Here is a 21,445-nt window from a genome sequence, read left to right as displayed (position 1 = left end):
CCAAGACTAAGCCTTGCCAAATCCAAGACTAAGCCTTGCCAAATCCAAGACTAAGCCTTGCCAAATCCAAGACTAAGCCTTGCCAAATCCAAGACTAAGCCTTGCCAAATCCAAGACTGAGCCTTGCCAAATCCAAGACTGAGCCTTGCCAAATCCAAGACTGAGCCTTGCCAAATCCAAGACTGAGCCTTGCCAAATCCAAGACTAAGCCTTGCCAAATCCAACCCTAAGCCTAGCCAAATCCAACCCTAAGCCTAGCCAAATCCAAGACTAAGCCTTGCCAAATCCAAGACTAAGCCTTGCCAAATCCAAGACTAAGCCTTGCCAAATCCAAGACTAAGCCTTGCCAAATCCAAGACTAAGCCTTGCCAAATCCAAGACTAAGCCTTGCCAAATCCAAGACTAAGCCTTGCCAAATCCAACCCTAAGCCTTGCCAAATCCAAGACTAAGCCTAGCCAAATCCAAGACTAAGCCTAACCAAATCCAAGACTAAGCCTTGCCAAATCCAAGACTAAGCCTTGCCAAAAATATGAGGAATACCGGTTGCATTCTTATCCCAGCCATTTAAAATTTAATTGAAATTCTGCTGCATGCTTACTCAAAGACGTGTTCTTTATCCATGATCTTCTGAGGATCCAAATTCTTTGGGATGAGCAAATCAGGATGAGAATCAAAATGGATAAATGGAAATCCATCCATTGGTAATCTTTTACGACCAATTTCCCGATAAATGTGTTTCAAAGCCTAAAAATTAACAACAACAACAAAAATTCTATTAAAATAAATCTTAATATGAAATTAAAATATTGTATATTTACTTGTAAAAACTTATTATTTAATTTTAATTACTTATAAAAACTTATTACTTAACTTTAATTACTTTTAAAAACGTATTATTTAACTTTATTTACTTTAAAAAGTTATTATTTAACCTTATTATTTAACTTTATTTACTTTAAAAAGTTATTATTTAACTTATTTACTTTAAAAAGTTATTATTTAACTTTATTTACTTTAAAAAGTTATTATTTAACTTTATTTACTTTAAAAAGTTATTTAATTTCGTTTTCATTAATTTTTCTTAATTATAAGATGTAATCACAGCTTAACCCTAACATACCGATTGAATTAGGCCCGCCTTCAATTTAAAAAATGTTGCGGCCAGAAAAAACCAACATTTTCGATTGGTTCAATCAAAATCGGTTTATCTTTCACATTTTGGTTACTGCACTGAACGCCCTAGCAGTTTTCCAAACTAGCGCTAGTGCTGGCCTCACTCGTTCAATTTTGTCAAATCATCCCGATACAATAACCGTTATTACGCGAAAAGTACAATTTTCCCATAGAAAATCCATTACCAGCTAAGCCTAATTTAACCCTAATACGCAACTTTTCACTTTTCAAATACTGTCAATGTAAAATCTGCAGATTTCTCGTCTTAGAAAAAATCCCATGCAAATCCAATGGCTAAGCCTTGGCTAATCAAAACTCCCACTATCATGCCATGCATAACTTCCCAAATACATTTCAGGGTCAAAAAAATAAATAATTACTTCATTGTGATCTTCGACAACGTAAACTGGAAGTTCAGTCTTCTGTTTTTTAATTAATTTAACACTTTCTGTCATTCTAGCTTTAATTATTTAAAGATTAATTAGCAACACCGGGAGCTGCGATACAACACGTCTTACCGGCTTGGTAGACCTCCGCGCATGCTCACAGGAGCTCCAGATCGTCCGGAGAGTGACGTTTCACGATCAGCTGAGACAAATTGGCCAATCAGAACGCTCTTTTCGAAAAAATTAAGGGGGGGACAAAATAACCGAAATATTTGAAATTATTTTTCAATGTGATTTTTGCGTTTTTCGAAAATTTTAATAAAAATAATTATTTAAATTCGAAAAAAAATATTTGTATGACCAACTATGATTATTAATTAAGCTATTACTATTAAATTTGAGGTTCTAATCCATAAGAAAAGGGAACTTTGGGATATTTTCTTGCTGGCATATAACCTAAATGGTCAAAATCATAAGAATTGATTGAAATAACGGCAAAAATACTTGATTAAACCAATAAAAGTCTATTAAACTTAGGCCTAAATTACCTATTACCTCTTTTAAACCACTAACATTACTAATAAATTGGAGTTTTATGCCTAAGAACTCATAGAAATACACAAGTTCGTTAAAGCAAAAACTTCACATTTTAATGCAAAAATTACTTTAATGAAACGAAATAAATACACAAAAAGCTTAATTACAAGTAAAATTTAGGCCTAAACTACTGGTTTTTCTTTTCCTCTGTAGTTTTCTCCTTGGAAAACAGCCTTTTAAATTGATTTTTAAGTTTTCCTACGAAGCCTACTTTTGTCGAATCAACAGGTTGCAGTCTAGAATGAATAATAAATGAGGATTTTTTTAAGGGAATTTGGAGTCAAACTAAGGTTACAAAAGGGGTCATTACCTCTTAGTAGTTATGTTATGAATTGGCCCAAAAGCTAAAGCAACAACAGTGCATGTTAAACAAATAACATTATAGGGCATACTAAAATCTGGGGTTGGTAACGTGACTAGCAACGTATTTGTGTATAATCTGAGTAGAAACGGTTCTTCTGTCGCTCTGAAACTGCAACAACAATTTATTTCCAGGTCTCCCAGCTTTGTATGAACCCTAATCTTCCCCAAACCCTTACCTTTCATAAATATTTGTAATGCTACGTGGAATGTGCGTGTAATTCAAACCATTTGAGATTTCAGCCGTTATTACTGCAGAGTTAATGTAAAAGCCATGATTGGCGTCAGGAGGGTATTCCGTCCATTTCAAAAAAGCAAGTTCGTAATCGAAAGTGACTTTTGTGACGGAATTGGGGGCCAGATCCAAAATAAGTTCTAAATGATGAGCTTGTTCCCGATCTTTGGCTGGTTTGTAATACTGAGACACTTAAGGGTGTAAAAAAAGGTTGAAATTTAAAATAATTAAGTTTAAGTGGCTTAAGTTTGAGATTGAGAATAGATAAATTGATTCTGGGCTACAAAATGAGACCAATTTGAACTAAATCCGTCAATATTTATGTTAGGGGTCAAAAGGTCATCCTTAGCTAAGCCTAATATTGAAAACTATTGGTATCTTTGGGAATTTTCAACCAATTTTAATGAAATTAGTTTCATTTTGAAGCTCGAAATGTCCTTAATTCATAATTGAAGGAATAAAGAACATTTAGAATAGATAAACAGATTTTAGGCTACAAAATGAGACCAATTTGAACCAAATCCGTCAATATTCATGTTTATGGGTTAAAGGTCATCAGCCTAATATTGGTAACTTTGTGAATTTTCAACAAATTTAGATAAATTGATTCGGGCTACAAAATGAGATCAATTTGAACCAAATCCGTCAATATTTATGTTAGGGGTCAAAAGGTCATCATTAGCTAAGCCTAATATTGAAAACTATTGGTAACTTAGTGAATTTTCAACCAATTTTAATGAAATTGGTTTCATTTTGAAGCTCAAAATGTCCTCAATTCATATTTGTAGGAATAAAAACCATTTAGAATAGATAAACTGATTCTGGGCTACAAAATGATACCAATTTGAACCAAATCCGTCAATATTCATGTTTATGGGTTAAAGGTCATCATTAGCTAAGCCTAATATTGGGAACTATTGGTAACTTTGCGAATTTTCAACCAATTTTAATGAAATTAGCTTCATTTTGAAGCTTAAAATGTCCTCAATTCATATCTGAAGGAATAAAAGACATTCCCCCGAACCGGTCCTAAAAAAAAAACACTAACCAGGTTTGATGGCGACATTATTTGATATTATTTTCAGACTATGTACGTAAATTCTCAAAAACCATGGAATTACTTCCAAATAAACAACGCGAATTTTGTGATTCATTTGGTTATTAATGTCGCATTCGATTCCGCCTCTTTCCAAACCATACCCTATATAATTAAATATTTAATTACAAGAGTTAATTAATTAAATCTATTTAAATTACAATTAAATACCAGTCATATATCTATGAGCATTTAAAGGCGGAGATTTATCAAGCCAATAAATGTGCTCTTTTTTGTAAATAGATTTCGCGTTGAACATATTCTTATCCTTTAATTGTTCCATTAAATTATAAACGGCAAATTTTAAAACTTTATCGTGATTTGATTTTTCAACAATTTCATTTGGTTCGGGTGAAATTGTGAATGGATTTGAAGTCTTAAAGAAATTAAGTTAATTACAAGTTACAACCAAATTAAGGTAATTTTAAATATCTTTCTCACAGTATTAGAAGTGATATCGAGATAAACGATGCTATTTTGGGCAACAGGGCAAGCTTTAGTTATGTACATCCCGAACATTTTTTTAATGGACCAATCTTGTTTGCCCTGTTGTTTTACTGTTGGATCAAATACCACCGAAACAGTTTGTTTCAATTCAACAGAAACATCTAGACATTCCTTGTCCTGTAAAAATTTACTTACATTAATTAAATTTAAAGGGAGGGTGAAGTAGAAAATCAAGTGATTTTTTATCGATTCTTCTACCAATTTTAAGACCAGTCTGCATGTATTGTGAAACATTCAGGAAATACCAGCTCCGAATGATTTTAAAATTCAAATTAGGTTCAGATTTTAAGGATAATTTTAAACAAGGACCTCCGACCAATCACGTAACGCCCTGCCTTTTTGTTAACAAAATTCTCGTGGCACATTCCGTTTTGAATGAAATTTATCACGAGATTTGATAAAATTAGGCGCGCGACGTGATAATCATGGAGTGAGACATGGAACGTGCCACGAGAATTTTATTAACAAAAAGGCAGGGCGTTACGCGATTGGTCGGCAGTCCTTGTTTAAAATTATCCTTAAAATCTGAACCTAATTTGAAATAATTTTAAAATCATTCGGAGCTTGTATTTCCTGAATGTTTCACTATGCAGACTGGTCTTATAATTAGTAGAAGAATCGATAAAAAATCACTTGATTTTCTACTTCACCCTCCCTTTAAACGTGATTAGTTTTAAATTAAAAATTTAACTACCCTGCAAATTGGCCTAAAATTAAGACTCAAGGAAAAGAAATTTGCACTGAAAACTTGAATTGCGTTTAATAATTGCGATAACCCAGCCTGAAATTAACTCCAATTTAATTTATTTAATTGAAAATTTAATGATAATTAAAATTTAATTTAATTCAACTTACATTTGAATCACAAGGCAATAATTTCTTCCATGGAGTTAAATTCTCAGTACAAACGCTTTCTTTGGGTAAGGCGGAGTATCTCAAGTAGGAACTGTTCCTCTCTTCATTTTTACCGATAACTCCATCAGGAGGGAAGGAATTTTGAGGACTGACTGTATTAACAGTGTCAATGAAGTTTAAGGAAGCGCAGAATTGTCCCGCTAAACTATTGGCTAAATTTTTCCAAGTTTTATCGATATCTATCGAATTTTCTCGAAACCAGACCCATAATTCCGAACCAGGGGGTGAACTTCGAATGGGATAACCCCATTTGTCAATTCTCCATAGTCCCTGCGTTAAACTAAAGTGAAGTTCACTAACATTATGGGCGACTATCAATTCACCAAGAGAACGTGGAAATAAACGATAGTGACGTGCTATTATTAAACGTAATTATAGATTAATTACAATTAAAATTCTTGTCAAATACAGGCGACAAGATAACCAAGTTTACTCACATTGTTCACTATTTTTCAATGGATTTCCGAAAACAGTGGAAAACTGGAAGAACGCGTACAAATGTCCACTTGGCAAAGGTTTCAAGTATAATTCCTCGTTAAAATTGTCAATATTCTTTCCGTAATTTCGCGTAATTAACGCGGTAATTAAAGAAATAGCCAACCACCAAAACACGTTCCTCGCCATTTTTAAAGCGCCAAATCGATTTACCGGCGCTTGAGGCTTTCGCCGTCTACCGCCAAAATTTGGAACTAAGTTTAATGGCTTCCGTTTGTTTACGTTTAGACATAAGCCACGTGATATTCCGTAAATACAGCTGATTGAAAAACCCGCGAAAATTTAAACTTTTGCGCTAACATGCTATATTTAATCATTAGACCAACATTTAGGCTTACGTAACCTAAAGTAAATTATTAAAATTTCATATTTCAAATATTCTAGGTGGAACGTTATTAAAGTTTTGCATTAATAAAAAAAAAAAAAAAATTCTCAGGACTTAAAATTTGCATAAACTGATTTTTTTGGGAACCTTTGTCCGACAGAGAAAGCGTGACGTATTTTGATTTGAATTTCAGATTCCGAGCCTTTTTCCGCGCGATTTCAATTTCGTTTGCTCGGAGAACTTGGAATTTCTTATATTATATTCAAGGCGGAGATTAAAATACTATAAGAGATGGCCTAAATTTACCCTAAACCAAGCCCGAGGAATTATAGGCCAAAATCTCGTATTCCAGTAATAAAACTGATTAATAATACGCAATTTGATCACTTTCAATCTCGTACTTTATGCATGGTCATATAGAGGTTACATTTTAGACCCAAAATGCCTAAAGAACCCGGAGTACTTTGGTACTCTAATTACCCTTTTTTGGAACACACAAAACGCGCCTCATGCAACGTCTTAATACACAAACTCTCTAATTGTCAAGAGGACTAGAAACGCAGTATTTTTACGACAACGCGAAACTTTGGCTTAAAGGAACGCGTTACTCCCCAAGTTCCTAGGTTCAAACAGTCCGTTTAGAAATTAAATTAAATGGCCTTGATATACTATAATCGTAATGCTGACGCAATCCACGGATCTTGTTGTCTTGGGAACAAAGCGTTTCCCCAGTTTTCCAACCCCTTAAGATGTTTTTAAGATCAATGTTTCTTCTGTGGCTCTTTAATCCTCTGCTAGCCTATTACCATAATTAAGCAATAAAAACATAGCGATGGAATGCAGCCATACCTAAATAATGTCGGCTTAAATTAGCCAACACATCGTTGACCAAAATCTCTCCCTGCACCGAGAACTTTTAAAACAAGTTACTTGTTAACATCATATGGCAACAATCTCGCGAGAAAACTAAATGCTACCTCTCTCTTGTCTATGCGAAGAGCGACTATAGGATTCTGCGCTCTAAAGATGGAAGAGGGGGGAGGATGAAGAGAAAGAGAGAGAGAGAACGCTATTTTCGCTCGCTATCATCAGTGTTGAATGAGTCGGTCTTCGACTCGCGTAGGTACTAGGTAGATACGCGTAAGATAGGAGCATGTATTAAGATGAAGCCAATTAATTTTAATTAATTGCCATGAGCTTGTGTCAGCATTCGTGGAGTTTCGTCCGTCAATATTTGGCCAGTGACTTCCAGATTGACCAGTGGCCTTATAACGATCATAACGCTACCTTGGTCGCCACGAGCTTATCGGAAAAACTGACCACGAAGGATTATAATGACACGTACGATATTTCAACTTCTCCCATTTTAAAATGGGAAAGTCCGGCTATGGCCGAAGTATTCGGACACTGGTGTCAGTACGATACCCCGTCGCGATTGGGTCACGCCGTAGTAGGTGTTCTACTATTGGCTGTAGGGCTGACCGGTATCGTCGGAAACGCAACCGTTATAATTGTTTTTATTTGGTGAGTATTTAATAAACTTTGCAATCACGCCAATAATTAAAGAAGAATGAAATTATATATATATTATTTTTCCGACCTGGGTACTCTCTCTCTCATTCTCTCTCTCTCTTTTAACCTTTACTCTTGTTAAAATGAGAATCAGAATGCATTCCTAATAGGTATGCGTATATTGAAAAGATCAAAGGTATTTTAAACTTAAAAGCCATAGGGAAGCTTTAAAGACCATTTCATATCCCCTTTCCTATCCTTAGTCGAAACTTATGTTTATTCTTGATCCATCATTGGTAAAAGCAGGAATCCATACAACTAATAGGAATCATCGAGTAGCCATTTTCACACAACGTACCTAGACGGATTTTGCAACATTAAGCATAACAATTTTTACCTGGCGAATTATCTATTCCGCTGCGCCCGTTGAACCTTGCTCGCGTGCCTAGGAACTCGCGTTTCTGTTAACCAATGAAGTCACGCTTTAAGAAAGACGTCAGAATTATGAGGAGGGACGAATAGAGCGATCTCAGGAGCCTTAGTGTGACGTCATCCACGCTCTTTGCCCATAAAACCAAAGCGGTACTAAACATGGCCACCCATTGCCAAAGCAAGAAGGGATATCTAGTTTACTAGGGAGAAGATTTAAGATGCCTAAGTTTTCGCGCGCCATAGTCCCAGTCCCCTTTCAAAATACCAACGGGGACGTAAAAGGAGACCGGGCTATTTCGCCTCTTCTCATTCGGAGAATACGTAATTTTAGTCATTCGCGTCGCGCTGACGTGAGTTTTCAAGAACCAATGAGAGCTGGTTGTAATTTAAAGGCGGGGATTAACTCCGAACCTACGTTTGGACTGGAGATAAAGCTAGAAATGTGGCGAATTTATACCTTCTCCCTAGTAAACTAGATATCGCTTCTTGGCCAAAGCTAAGCCCGTGACGTTTTACCTAGGACCAGACGTCACAACTAAGATAGCTCTATAGTACTCAATCCTGGTCCACAGAACCAGCGTAGAAATTAACGTGGGATATAAAGGGGACGCAATGATTCCTATTAGCTGTATGCATTCCAGGTAAAAGCTATATCGAAAATTTTCTAACCCCGACGCAAACTTGTTCTATATTTGTCAAAAATGATTTGAACATTTTAAAATGCAAATCGTGTCTTAGATATAAACATAATAGCGCCTACTCGAAATCGGAGATTCTAGCGAGTAAAGCCAACCTCTGGATAACCTAAGTTACTAGTAAACTTACTCGGAGCCCATAACCAAAAATCTATAAGAGACCAGATGGTGCGGATAGTTTTGAGAAATACAGACTCACCGGATACAGAAAAACAATTTGGAGTTTTCTCGAAATCATCTTTTTCTTTTCTTTAACCCAAATAACAAAATGGCAGAAAAATGACTGGAGTGGTCAAAAAACACTAAGGAACCATCAAGCTTTTAGTGAAACTCCCGCTAAACAACAACAAATAATTTATTTTGAAAAAAGAAAAAAAAATTCACGAGAAATATTTTTCTAACCTTGAAATTTGGCGGGAAAAAACCGCCTTTAGTTCTTCAGACTGCCATTAAAGCACGTGCGCGAATATAATTAAGAGTCAAGCGCGTTGATGTAATCGAAATGGCGGGAAAATGAGCGCGTGCAAAAGTTTGGAATTCGAGATTAAAGTCATTACGTGCCTGGGAGCTTGAGTTTAGAAAGTTTAAGCTCGATTATGAAACTATGTAGTACGGATAAAATAGTTTTAAGCCTATTTTAAGCCTAACTTAACCTGGCTATATTTTTAAAATCCCGGGAGAGATAGATTATCGTTAGAGAGTAAAACTTTTTAACGACTCGCAAACTTTATGGGTAGGTTTCAAATTTATTCTTAATCAAAACGTATTTTTAAAAGCCGATAAAAATTTATTTAAAACTTTCTAAACCCTCATTACACGATGCATTATTAACAACGTAAGGGTTGTTTCTGAAAATTCTGCCATAAATTAAGGTTTTTATAAATCCATGCTCGAGCTAAAAAAAACTCGCGGATATTTAAAATCCTGAAGATCCTGATTTTTTTTGTCTCTTGTCAAAGTTAGGTTACATAGAGACCTAGCTTTGCGCGTCCTGACAACCGATGTTGTAAGAGAGTTTATACAGAATAAGTTGTCGTTCGAAATAGGGAGTTGCCTATCCTACAGCGTGAAAACAAATTTCCTCACGTGCATTCTTTATCCATGGTCAAACTGAGTGGAAAGTGTCACCAAAGAACATTAACTGAGATATGTACTGGCCACTAAGTCAAATCCCTATACAGCGATACATCATTGTTAAAATTCCATTGCCCATATATAAATATTACACCAAAAAGGAGAGAAGTATTTCACAGATTCTTATATATATCGGTTTCCTTTTGAGATCAAGAAAAATTCTGATGAATCTAGACTATTCTATTGTGTTGAATTCTTTGAAGATAGATTGCGTGGGAGGAAGAAAGGGTACGGAGGATGTCAAAAGTCTTAAAGAAAAATCCTGAACTTAAGCCTAAAGATTTATCAAGTAACCTCTTTACTCTCGGAGGAGAGAGGTCAGACGGAGTGGTAATCTGCATGCATGGCCTATAACGTAGCCTCTGTACGAAGTCATCCAGGCATCTTCCCTGCCTGTGTCTTAAATATAGAAGCTAACTCGTGAGAACTAGGCTTCGGCACTTAACAACGAATAAGGTTGTGCGCAAGGTACGCTGGGAGATTTTATTACCGCACATGGCCCAACAATATCACTACTCCACATCACCTCTCTCCTCTAAGCTTTATTGAACAAGGAAAGATGAAAAAGGAGAACAAAAAAGTTCTCAGCCATTGGTGAAAATATTGACCAGTCGAGTTTGTTTGAGAAACTGGAGGGTTCTTCAGCGAAGGATTAAACTTTAGTAGGTCTGATTAAGTTCCGAGTAACCCTCTACACGGTATCTTGCCTCTTTACAAACCCCAAACGCAAAAAACGAGTGTAAAAAAAAGGTATTTCCGATTGCAATAAAGAATCCAGGAAAGAATTATTTCAGCCCCAATCTGAACAATGAGGATTTACGAGTTTTTAAGGGCAAATGATTTTCAATTTTGGATTAATTTAAGGATATTTGAAGATCCACTCTAGTAGAAGGAAGAGTTATAATCCCTTTGAATTAATTTTAAGTTTTTAATGTTTTCTCTAGACAAGGGTCACTTTGGCCAATTCATTATAATTCAAAGGCCCATTCAGACTACAGAGTAAAATATGCGAGTCTCGTTTTTACCTCTCCGAGTGACGATGACGTCACGGAGAAGTATTTCACTGGCGAATATTTAGGAAGTTAAAAAGTTACTCGAACCTTTCTCGAGTATCTCAAGATGTTGTTATAGAGTATCGAGTCGAGTACTCGGCTCGATACTCGAACTTAACGAGTACTCGCACACTACTGAAAATATTACATTGGCGTCGGGGGGCAAAATCAGTCAATGAAGTATCGAACATTTTCGACTCAAAATCCCGCTGTACTTTTCTCCTATAATTATACCCTTCCTTTTTGGAACACCCTGTACATTATAACGAAATGTTACATGGTTAGCTTACAAATTAATTTCCGTTCTGATCTTTGTTACATCTGCGTTTTGATTGGTCAATATATCACGTATGGGTGATGAGATTTGAATACTACTGTGGCACATCCTGTCAGAAAATGAAATATTCGGGTCAATTTCGCGCCAAATAAGAAGGGGGGTTCCAACGGCAAAGATTAATGGCGTAGGGGGGAGGGGGCACTCGAGATAAGAATCTGGAGTGGATCTTTTGTTTTCTATAAAAGCGAGCGGAAATAAAAATAGCTCAGCATCGCGTTTTTAGTTTATTGATTCAATTGCCGACTCAATTCCTCCTCCCGAAGGCGATCTCCTCGTTTTTATCGGAATCAGCGATGTTCTTTTCACTAACAAGTTCATTAAAAATATTTTAACAAATATTACTAAACTATTTTACGTAAGGGAATTTGCGCCTCCCTTGTGGGTGCGGAAAAATCGGCTGGTCATAGCGAGGATGCTCATTTCAGCACAATTTTCGAGCATCATAGCCCATTTCCGCACAATTTTCGAGCATAATAGCCCAATTCCGCACATATTTTATGGCCCATTTGCGCTCAGTTTTTACATTGAAATTTTAGTTCACCATTTCTTTACCGTAACCTATTTCCACACAGTTTGCAAATAAAACATTTTTTATTTTCTTGTTGGTTAGGTTTGTTTCGGTTCGGTCAAGATTAGGTTTTTGTTAAATTAGGTTAGAGGCATGATATTAAGCTTGTGATTTGATCATTGCAATATCACTATCGATATAGAAGAGTGTATTGATAGACGTAAGCATTAAACCAAGTGTGCTTTTGTTAAAAAAAATTGAAGTAAAAGAAGCATTTTTTAATTCCGTTTGTGAAAACTGCATCGAAAATTTTATGGTTATAAAAATTCACATTTTGTCTATAATCGGTCCAATGGGCCAGCAGCATAAGTTTAAGGTTTTTAAAATGTAATAAACAAGAAAATAAAAACATTTTCAACTCAAAACTGATGATTTCCCATAGAACCACCCCACTGTCGGTATAATTCGCTGTCTTTAATTACTCTAAGTCCCTTTTTGGACTGGACACTCTGTTACAATTACCACTATCTCATATGTTGTTTATATAACCGTGAAATTTCGTTACTTTAGTTTCATATATCAACTTTTTGCGGCGAAAACTGAAGTTTGATACACCGTGTACGAGAGAAATTTGTATTCCACTGGGGATCTTTTTTTCCCGCCTTTTCAAGCCCACAAACTAAATAGGAATTTGCCGTAAAAAGTAAAGAGAGTAAGAACAAGGGGATGGTAACTTAAATTCATTTCGTTCCATTTAGTAACGTTATCCCTTATACGAAAATATATAATATCCAACCCCTCTGATCGTTCATTTTTTTTTGGCGGGAAAAGTCACGAGGTTGTGAAAAATCGACGAGAGAAAAGTTAAGTTTTCTTCTTTTTTTTGCGCGTGCTAACGAAGTTTTATGGATGTCAAAGGTTCAAGTTCATAAAGGTAATAAGGGCGATACCGGGCTTAAGGATGAAATGAGATAGTACGAACAGACTTATACTTTATTAAACTGCGAAACTTGAACAGTTGATAAAAGAAAAGGGACACACATACATGGTATGAATTGACAAGCGAACCCTTCTATATCTTGAACGTCCTATTTCTAAGCCAAATGTCAACCGTCGTTCAAAAATAGTACAATTTACAAAAATTTTACTTTTAGAAAATTAAATATTTTTAGGAACTCAAATTCGAATCATTTGAAATATTCAAAAAGCGAAATTTCTCGATGAATTTTTTTAAAAAAGGTGGTCGTTTATTCAAACTTCTTATGGATATTCAATTGGACAGTTTTTATTAACTCATTTGTTATTAATTTGTCAAACTAGTATTAGAAGAAGCAAATAATCGAGGAGAATGTAGCAGCAGAACCTTCCTGGACTGACTAACAGTGGGATAGTTCTATGGGATTGGGAATTAATCAATTTTGGGTCGAAAGTGTTCTATACTTCTATGACCAGCGAAATCAAAGAAGAGATCACGAAATCTTTGGCAAAATCACGAAATCCCGTAAGATTTTTTGGGAATGTTGGACCCCTCGCCGTAAACACAAGTTACGAACAATGGAATGTTTTACGGATGACCCCTTAGCATTCATTGTCTTTCAACTTCAGAGATTTTTTTTTTGGATTATGACAAATGTAGTTTGAGTTTATTTCGGAAGGTAAAATAATAATAATAAAAAAAATAATTCCATGTATCATAAAAACGTATCTGCAACTTTAATAATGTAGTTGAAATAAATCTCATCACTTTGTAGCCGCTTAAAATAAAATAAAAAAAAACTGAGATGAGATTAAATTCAGAGACTTCAGTAAAATCCGGTTTCGTAATAATACGGTAATACTCTGCCCGATTCTACTCCATGATCTTTGAGTAGCTTGTTTTACAGTTAAATTCTCTATTGAAAAAGGGTTTTACAAAGAGGAAAAACCAAGACGCTCAAAGACTACATCAAAGTTTTCCCGAGGAAAATCCGCTTAAATTCAAAATATAACTCGAATCGCTTTCATTGAATAAATACAAAGAAATTTCATTTGTTTCGCAATTCAAAGAAATATATATTTTGAAATAGGCTTTTATTATTATTATTAATATTAAGCTGAATTTATTTCCAACCGATTAAAAATTAAATGCTAATATTTGCTTATTTAAGTAAATTATAAATTATTTAGTTGAAAATATTAAATTTTAAAAATATAATTTAGTTTCATATTTCAATTAGTTGATGAAGTATTTTATAACTAATTATATAAGATAATTTAAAATATTAATATATAATATTTTAAATTAAATTTAAAATTTAATAAGTATACAAATATTCCCTCCGCCTAAATGTTGGCTTCTCCAATAATACGTTGGTGTATTGCAGAGTGAAACAGTTCTACAGGGGCTATGGGAAAATACATAAGTGGTTTTCAGCCTAAATGTTGGCTTTTCCTCAAAAGATATCAAAGTGAAATTCGAAATGGACGATGACCAAAATGAACCGGAAACCTTAAGATAACGTCATGGAATAATTAGTTCAGTTCAATTCAATTCAGTTCAGTTTCAATTAGGCTTAAAATTTCCGTAGACCCTAAATCCGCCTATCCATCAGTTAAGCCTGGAATACATACAAGAAATAGGAATCATTGTGTGCGATACTAAGAAAGATTTTCCCAATCCGCCGCCATCTTAATAAATGGCGCCCAGAAATGTAAAAAATCTGCTCTATGCAACAAAGTCCGCGCGTTTCAACCGATTTCACAAATATTTGGTACACTGGTTTCCTTTAACCTATAGACCGGCTGAATGGTCTTTGGGTTCGATTTGTTGCCATCTTTTTAAATGGCGGCCAGAAATTTAAAAATTTATGGAATAATGTCCGCGTGAAAAGTAATAAAAAATTTCCCGACGGGCTGACGGGCAACGCCGAGTGCCTTCGCTCCATGGGCGCTACAAAAATATTAGTCATCAGTAAAATCTATCCATTCTTTAGCGGGTAAAAGCTAGTCCACGATATATGGGGAGCACAATGACTCCAATTAGCTGCATATATTCCGGGTTAAAGCGTAGTTTCAACTAACTTGACGGACTTCATCAAAGAGCCGCGTAAGCTTACGGTTATCTAAGGATTTCGGTCTATTGCTCAATTAAGATTGAAGCTTCCACCGTATAATATTATGGGGAAATCGAGGTGTTGGATATTATACCTTAAAAATAAATATTTATTTTAAATGAATAAGCGACGCTAAAAGTTTTACCAAGTGACCATTCAGTTCCAAACCCAAGATGCAAGTATCACAAATTACTCTCAACCCTAAAGCGCTTGAAGTTAAATTTAAGAATTAGGGGGAGGGGAAATTTCCAGCTAGCCCCTTTAGTGCATGCGCACTATCTATATCCCCTGAACCATTTTTACCAAATATATTACCAGAAGGGAATAAGAGAGAAGGGACACACTTTATATCTCCATAACGCTTTACACTCGTAACAACAGTCTTACTAACCTCAAATCAACTACCCTTCGCTGATTGGCTATCTAACTTCTGTCTTACCTGTGACGTCAGATAAGAAGATGACGTCTCGGTTGACGAATAAAAAGTAGTTTTGTTTACAACTTTACATTGAAGGAGATAATTTAGATGCATGGGAATTGAGAACATACCAAAATCAGATAATTTGAAGGTAATAAATAGATGAAAACTAATTATTCTGAATTAATATTAAAAATAAAAATTAGTTTCAATACAATACAATACTTGAGGTTATAATTACACAAGAACGAAACATCGACAGCCCTAAGCCTTTGGAGAATGAAAATCTAGCAGGCAAATAGGCCGCCTGATACCGCGGAGAACTTAAAGAACTATATTTGCAGTAAATTGGTTAAAAGCTGTGTACCTGCGCAAAGTTTTCGCGGTTTTCTTGAGGTTGGTCGGACTTTCGTTACCAAAGCAGGCTCTAATGTCTCCCTTCTCTCTTATTCCCTTCTGATATTACGATGTTTTTTATAATTAAGTGTCCAATACCTCTATAGGTGCCTTGACGTCCGAAGAGAGCAGTAATTGGGAGAATATGTAAAGCCCAAATTGTATTAACCCGATAAATGGTACATAACATATAAGAGATAATTACTCAAGCGGACAAGGGAGTATAAATAATGGGTATTTAATTAGAATGTTAAATTGAATTGAAATAATGCTCCCTTTGAAGACATTATCATAGACAGAAACCGACATTTAATTTAAAAGGGAGAGAAGTACAGAAGTGGGATGGTTCTAAAGACAATCAATATCGAAAATGTTAACTTCTTTTTAAGGGGGTCATCCGTAAAACACTCTAATGTGCAGTGTAATACCACTCCTTGACGTCATCGTTACTCGGAGAGGTAAAAAAGTTCATAATTCGAAGTGTTTAATATTGAGTTTTAAAATGCATTTCCCTTGAAAAAAGACTTTTGAAAAACGTTATTTGTTTTTAGGGTTTAATTTGCATATAGAATGTTTGCCCAAAAATAACCGATTCGCTATTTCTCATCTGTCAATACGAGTACACGGTCTAACAGAATATTCAAGAAGATATATGATTAAATTAACTATTCAAGTCCTAACACACATAAACACGGCTGAAACAGCGAGAGCCAATAGGATTAAAAGAAAAAATTGCCCCTTTTTTCCCTTGGGTTTACGAGAGGCTAGACAAGCTATAATACGACACGTACAATTCCAAATAGGTTAAGAAAAATTCGCTGAGCATTTCTAAAACTGTGTACGCACGAGTGGGTGGAGGTTACGCAGCGCGAACCACCGTCCGTCCGAGGGACACTTCACTACCACCATCATTAAGTCTGGGAAATCATTGCCAAACTTTGTAAAACCAGAAGGGGATAATAGAAGAAGGATGACACTCTGTATCCTCTTAATACTTTAGTTATGCAACGTCATTTTTCCCAGGCTCACCCTTTTTGTTTGCTCAACAAACATCAGACGGGCATCGCACCGTGCTAGGGTCAATTCTATAACTGTTTGGTACTAAAATCACCAGCAATCAACACACAAACCTTGATTGTGTTGACGTGGGACAAAAATCCACAAGCGCATATAGTTAAATAGTTGAGCGTTGATAGAGTAATTATGACGGAACTATTTATCGCGTATGTGATTCATTTTAGTAAACTTGCTTGTTGGGAAGAATGAGTTACACTTACCCCGCTTTGTGGTAAACTTATCTCGAAGAGAAGTATTATATACTTCTGGTAAAACTCATAGTAACTTTTCCTGATCTATTTTGGACCATTTTCAAACATCCAGACTTTTTCTGACCTATTTAGGCCAAACTTTAAAACCAACCGTAATTTTGCTGACCCATTTAAAAAACCAATTAGCAAATTCGGTTTTAAAACTTTCCCTGCTATGATGCAACCCTAAGAGGCGTTACATTCCCCGATAAAATCACGGTAGACGTAAAAATAGGTCTAAAATCTGAGGGAAGAAACTTGGAAATCAAGTTATTAGCACCTCGAAATTATACAAAGGCAAGAGAAAGACGTTGAAATATGGCAAACGAGTCTAATACGATATCAGGAAGATGAACCTAAAGGGCCCAAAATGCTGACAAAAATCGGGGTGGCATTGCACAAATCGATTTATAGAGCGGACTCTAGTAAACTATATTGATAGATCTTACCGCCTTTCACTCTCTATACTCCGTCCGACTTGCTCGACACAAATTTAGAGAGCCTTGGAACAAAATTCTTAAGACCGAAAAGCTCAAAGGCCATATACATTACACGTTACGTCAAGTTGAAACTCCAGAAGTTCGTAACTACGAGTGACACACTCAACTCAAGAAGCGATATCTAGTTTACTAGGGATGGGATACCTAAGTATTCGCGCGCCATGGTCCCAGTCCCTCTTTCAAAATACAAGGGGGGGGGCGTAAAAGCAGGCCAGGCTATTTCGCCTCTCCTCAATCGGAAAATGCTTAATTTTCGTCATTCACGTCGCGCTGACGTCAGTTTTCAAGAACCAATGAGATGCTGGTTGTAATTTAGAGGCGGGGATTAACTCCGTACCTACGTTTGGACTGGAGATAAGGCTAGAAATGTGGCGAATTTATACCTTCTCCATAGTAAACTGGATATCGCTTCTTGCCCGACTTTTGAAACCAAGGTCTTTTAGGTTAGATCTAAAGTTGACTTCCTGTTACGATCTTTTAAGATGCAACCGCGACGCAACTTGTATTAAATCCAATGAATATAAATTTGCGATCACTTTTAAGAGGATTTCGTTTCATTACGTGACACTCGGAAGTTTTAAGGACCTTTTGGGCCCGAAACTCGCACCGTGTCTTTAAAATAATCCACTTCATTCCGCTCAATTTTGAGCGGTTAAAGGCTAAGAATATATTTCTCGATATCCAATCAAAAAGTCTTTAACGAGATTTTAACAGGTGACAAGTAAAAGCGCGCCTTTTCATTTTGAAGTAGATTACTTTAATTAAGCTCCGATTTCACGCTGCCGCCTTGCACTCCATTAACTCGTATACCGCGTGTAGAGCTAATCTCTTCCATTGATAACTAAATCTGTCGAAATAACAAATTTATAATTTTAAATTCACTTCGAGGAAAAGCACCTTAGGGGTTTTGAATTAATATTTTAATTAAATTTATTTTAATCCCCGGGGGCTAGGACGCTTAATTTATTCAAATATATTGATATTAATTATTTATTTAGGTTATTATAGTTCTGAAGGAATAATTGAATGATAATCAAAGGCGAATCCTTTTGTAGTCGGCTCCCTTAAGGCCCTTCCAGACTGGAGTAAAATTTTACGTTTAGGGTTGGCACAAAAGTAAATAGATATAAAAACAAAAAGTACGCATTAACAATTCCCCCTGCCTTTGGCTGTGAGACGAAAACTGCCCCATCTCAACCCCATACACGAATTAACCAATCAGGGAAGAGCTTCGTGACCTCAAAGGTTTAAGGAAAGTAGTACACGATGCTGGCGATCCAAGCGTTCATTTTTGGTACAGTACTATCGCCTGCTAATTTAAAATTTGTTGTTGTTTTCTGATTTAAAACAAAACCAGGTACAGAAGACTTCGCACGCCATCGAATACCTTAATAGTTAATTTAGCAATCAGCGATCTACTGATGTCCGCCCTTCATCCAATGGCCAGTTACTCCTCGTTCATCGGTTACTGGCAGTTCGGCCGACTCAGTACGTATTGAATTATGACGGGAAAGCGCCATGGGTAATAGGAATCATTGCGTACGGGATATGTATGGAGGCACAATGATTCCTTTTAGTCATATTGGTAACTATACGTACATTTCTTTGATTTAATTTCAGCTTGCGACCTTTATGCGGCATTTTGCGGCCTATTCGGTCTAGTTTCCATCGTTTCACTGTCATTTTTGGCCTTGGAGCGTTGCCTGGTTATATCCATTAAACCTTGGTACGGTGAACTTCACGTGACCCCTGGTCGCGTCAAGGGAGTGGCGTTCTTCACGTGGTTCTACTGTCTCTTGTGCGTGGCTCCTCCCTTTTTCGGTTGGGGTAATTACGTCCCGGAAGGTCTGCTAACGAGCTGTTCCTTCGACTACATCACGCGCGACGTCCCCACCAGGCTCTTCGTGTATTTTCTATTCACCTTGGGCTTTTTTCTGCCCCTAATCGTCATCGTGGCGTGTTATTCCGCCATCTTGGTCACCATTTGCCGGCACGAGAATGATATGATCAAAGCCAATATAAAGAACGATAATTCCACCTTCAAAGCTTCCAATCAGCGGACGACGGTCGGCGGGGGTGGAAGTCAATTTCAAGGTCGTTTCCGCTATTGGAGGAAGAGATCCGATTTCAAATCTGCCGAGATGATTCTTATTATTATCGGTGTTTTCTTGTTATCTTGGACCCCTTACGCCATCGTAGCCATCTTGGGTCAATTTGGTGACCTTGAACTATTGACACCTTGGGTTTCGTACGTGCCTTGCATCTTCGCTAAGATGTCCACCATGTACAATCCATTTATATACGGTTTAAGTCATCAACGATTCAGGTAATTACGAGACATCCCAATCACGAATGATGTGGCCAAAGAATGTCTCGACTTTCATGGCCACTCTTTTTTCTTTCCAGATCTTCGCTACGTCACATGTTAGGTCGAGGTCCGAGAGCTAATTCCATGACCCTTCCGCTTCCGGGAGTCCCTAGTCGCGGTGCTGCTGGGGGTGGTGGGACTGGAACCGGTCATAAGTACGTCTCGCGTCAATTCTCCGAAAGTCAACAATCGGTCAAGAGTAACAGAACGTTCCGGTCAGTCGTGGTCAAGTATAACGCGACGGGTCCAACGGTTCCGTTGTCTCGAATAAATTGTTCCGTCGAAGCCGAACCTAGCGGTTCCAGTTCGAAAAGTCAAGAGGTTAAAGGTCGGGAAATGGTGTCCTACAAGGCTTGTTATTTTTGCAAAGAGCCCGGAGTGGCCAATGATAAAGTTGCTCAAGCTGAACATTTTCTTTGAAATTTAACAAATTAATTATTTATTCGTGGCAACATCAGGGTACTCCTCCTGGTTCCCCGTGAATAGCCCCTCTACTCTTTCAGCGCCACGTTAGTCTTAGGAGAAGTTAATGACTTCTTATCATTATAGGATAAGAAGACATTAACTTCTGGTGCCTGATTGAAGAAATTAAATTTAAATATTTATAAAATATATCGGATTGTTACATTTTCAAAATGAAAAATTGAATAATTAATATTTTTAAAACAAAGTTGTCGATTATTGTCAAGAAAAAGCCTAAAGGTCATAATAAAATGAACTATTAAATTCTAATTATAATATATATATAGCTACGTTTGTTATATTGTTTAGCGGCAAAACTATATAAATTCCATTCAAAGGCAGCAATATTAACTAGTCAATTATTTATGGGGATTTAAAAATGGTTATAAAATAAAAATTGTATATAACAATTTGATATTAAAATTTTATTTTTTGATTCAAAAATTCCTGTTTTCTTCCCTTTAACTTGTTTAATATAGTTTCGGGGGCTTTATTCCGAGTATTGTCATTTCATTTGTCCGAATGGGGTCAAAAACGCGCAAAGCAAACATGAAAGAACTTTCATAGATATGATAATAAAAGCTGGTTCTATGCGAGGGTTGTATCAAATACCGAGGACAACAGTGGTACGCTTCTATGGACAATCAATTTGGACCGATTTTACCACCACGAGGGACACGATTGTTTTAGTTAAGGGGTCATCCGTAAAACACTCCAATAATTCATAACTTGTTGAAGTGACAAAATCTCGTAGAGCATTTTCTACTCAAAATTGCCCATTGCTGAAAAAAAGTTCAACTTATTTATAAATATTTCTCATATCCACGACGAATTCTTTCATCTTTCAGAGGCAAAAATTTGGAAATTCTTCTCAGTCTTTATGGCGAATGAAGTATGTTCTTCAAATGACGAAAAAGCCCTATTTTTGTATAGCATTCTTTCGAATTCTTTTGTATGTCTAAAACAAACATACTATGGCTCTACATTTTATTTATAAAACCAGGGATAGATTTAATTTTAGAAAGCAGGAATGGAGAACGGTTAGTATTTACTTCAGTCCGGCTCATAGCCCAGTATAAAGCCCCTCCCTACAACACGTAACGGAAACTTTAAATTATCTTATTGGCTGACTTAAACTACGT

At 36.3% G+C, this 21,445-nt stretch overlaps 4 protein-coding genes across 6 annotated transcripts in view; 1 reads left to right on the top strand and 3 right to left on the bottom strand.

The window, feature by feature from the left end:
* The window catches only part of MESR6 (misexpression suppressor of ras 6), a 216,616-nt gene extending 214,923 nt beyond the window's left edge, over positions 1-1,693 (bottom strand). For both annotated transcript variants that reach the window (XM_089848069.1, XM_089848070.1), the window contains exons 1-2: positions 1,555-1,693; positions 600-745 (exon numbers count right to left, since the gene is read on the bottom strand). In XM_089848069.1, the coding sequence (XP_089704195.1) occupies positions 600-745; positions 1,555-1,629 (221 nt within the window). In that variant the 5' untranslated portion in view covers positions 1,630-1,693. The remainder of the gene's footprint in view (positions 1-599; positions 746-1,554) is intronic.
* Positions 1,689-21,445, bottom strand: part of LOC149651237 (uncharacterized) — a 22,156-nt gene continuing 2,399 nt past the window's right edge. The window contains exon 3 of one of the 2 annotated variants that reach the window (XM_089848076.1): positions 1,689-1,790. In XM_089848076.1, the coding sequence (XP_089704202.1) occupies positions 1,689-1,790 (102 nt within the window). Of the gene's footprint in view, positions 1,791-14,045; positions 14,249-21,445 lie in introns of those variants that run through there. The other variant, XM_089848075.1, reaches the window with a different exon arrangement.
* Positions 2,208-5,933, bottom strand: PIG-T (phosphatidylinositol glycan anchor biosynthesis class T). Its single transcript, XM_089848053.1, has 9 exons — positions 5,708-5,933; positions 5,211-5,626; positions 5,050-5,136; positions 4,290-4,472; positions 4,020-4,224; positions 3,801-3,953; positions 2,697-2,943; positions 2,468-2,629; positions 2,208-2,393 (listed from the first exon to the last, which is right to left on the bottom strand). The coding sequence occupies exons 1-9, from the start codon at positions 5,892-5,894 to the stop codon at positions 2,285-2,287; spliced, it is 1,749 nt and encodes a 582-aa protein (XP_089704179.1). The 5' UTR covers positions 5,895-5,933; the 3' UTR covers positions 2,208-2,284.
* Positions 16,929-20,261, top strand: LOC149651238 (rhodopsin, GQ-coupled-like). Its single transcript, XM_089847161.1, has 5 exons — positions 16,929-16,954; positions 18,696-18,767; positions 18,831-18,961; positions 19,094-19,799; positions 19,880-20,261. Exons 1-5 carry the CDS (start codon positions 16,929-16,931, stop codon positions 20,259-20,261), a joined length of 1,317 nt encoding a protein of 438 aa, XP_089703287.1.

This window comes from Phalangium opilio, unplaced genomic scaffold, assembly GCF_054372755.1.
Source record: "Phalangium opilio isolate 3A_F unplaced genomic scaffold, DU_Popi_V2 ptg000082l_1, whole genome shotgun sequence".
Classification (NCBI taxonomy): Eukaryota; Metazoa; Arthropoda; class Arachnida; order Opiliones; family Phalangiidae; genus Phalangium; species Phalangium opilio.
This window is presented reverse-complemented; position numbering and strand designations above follow the sequence as displayed.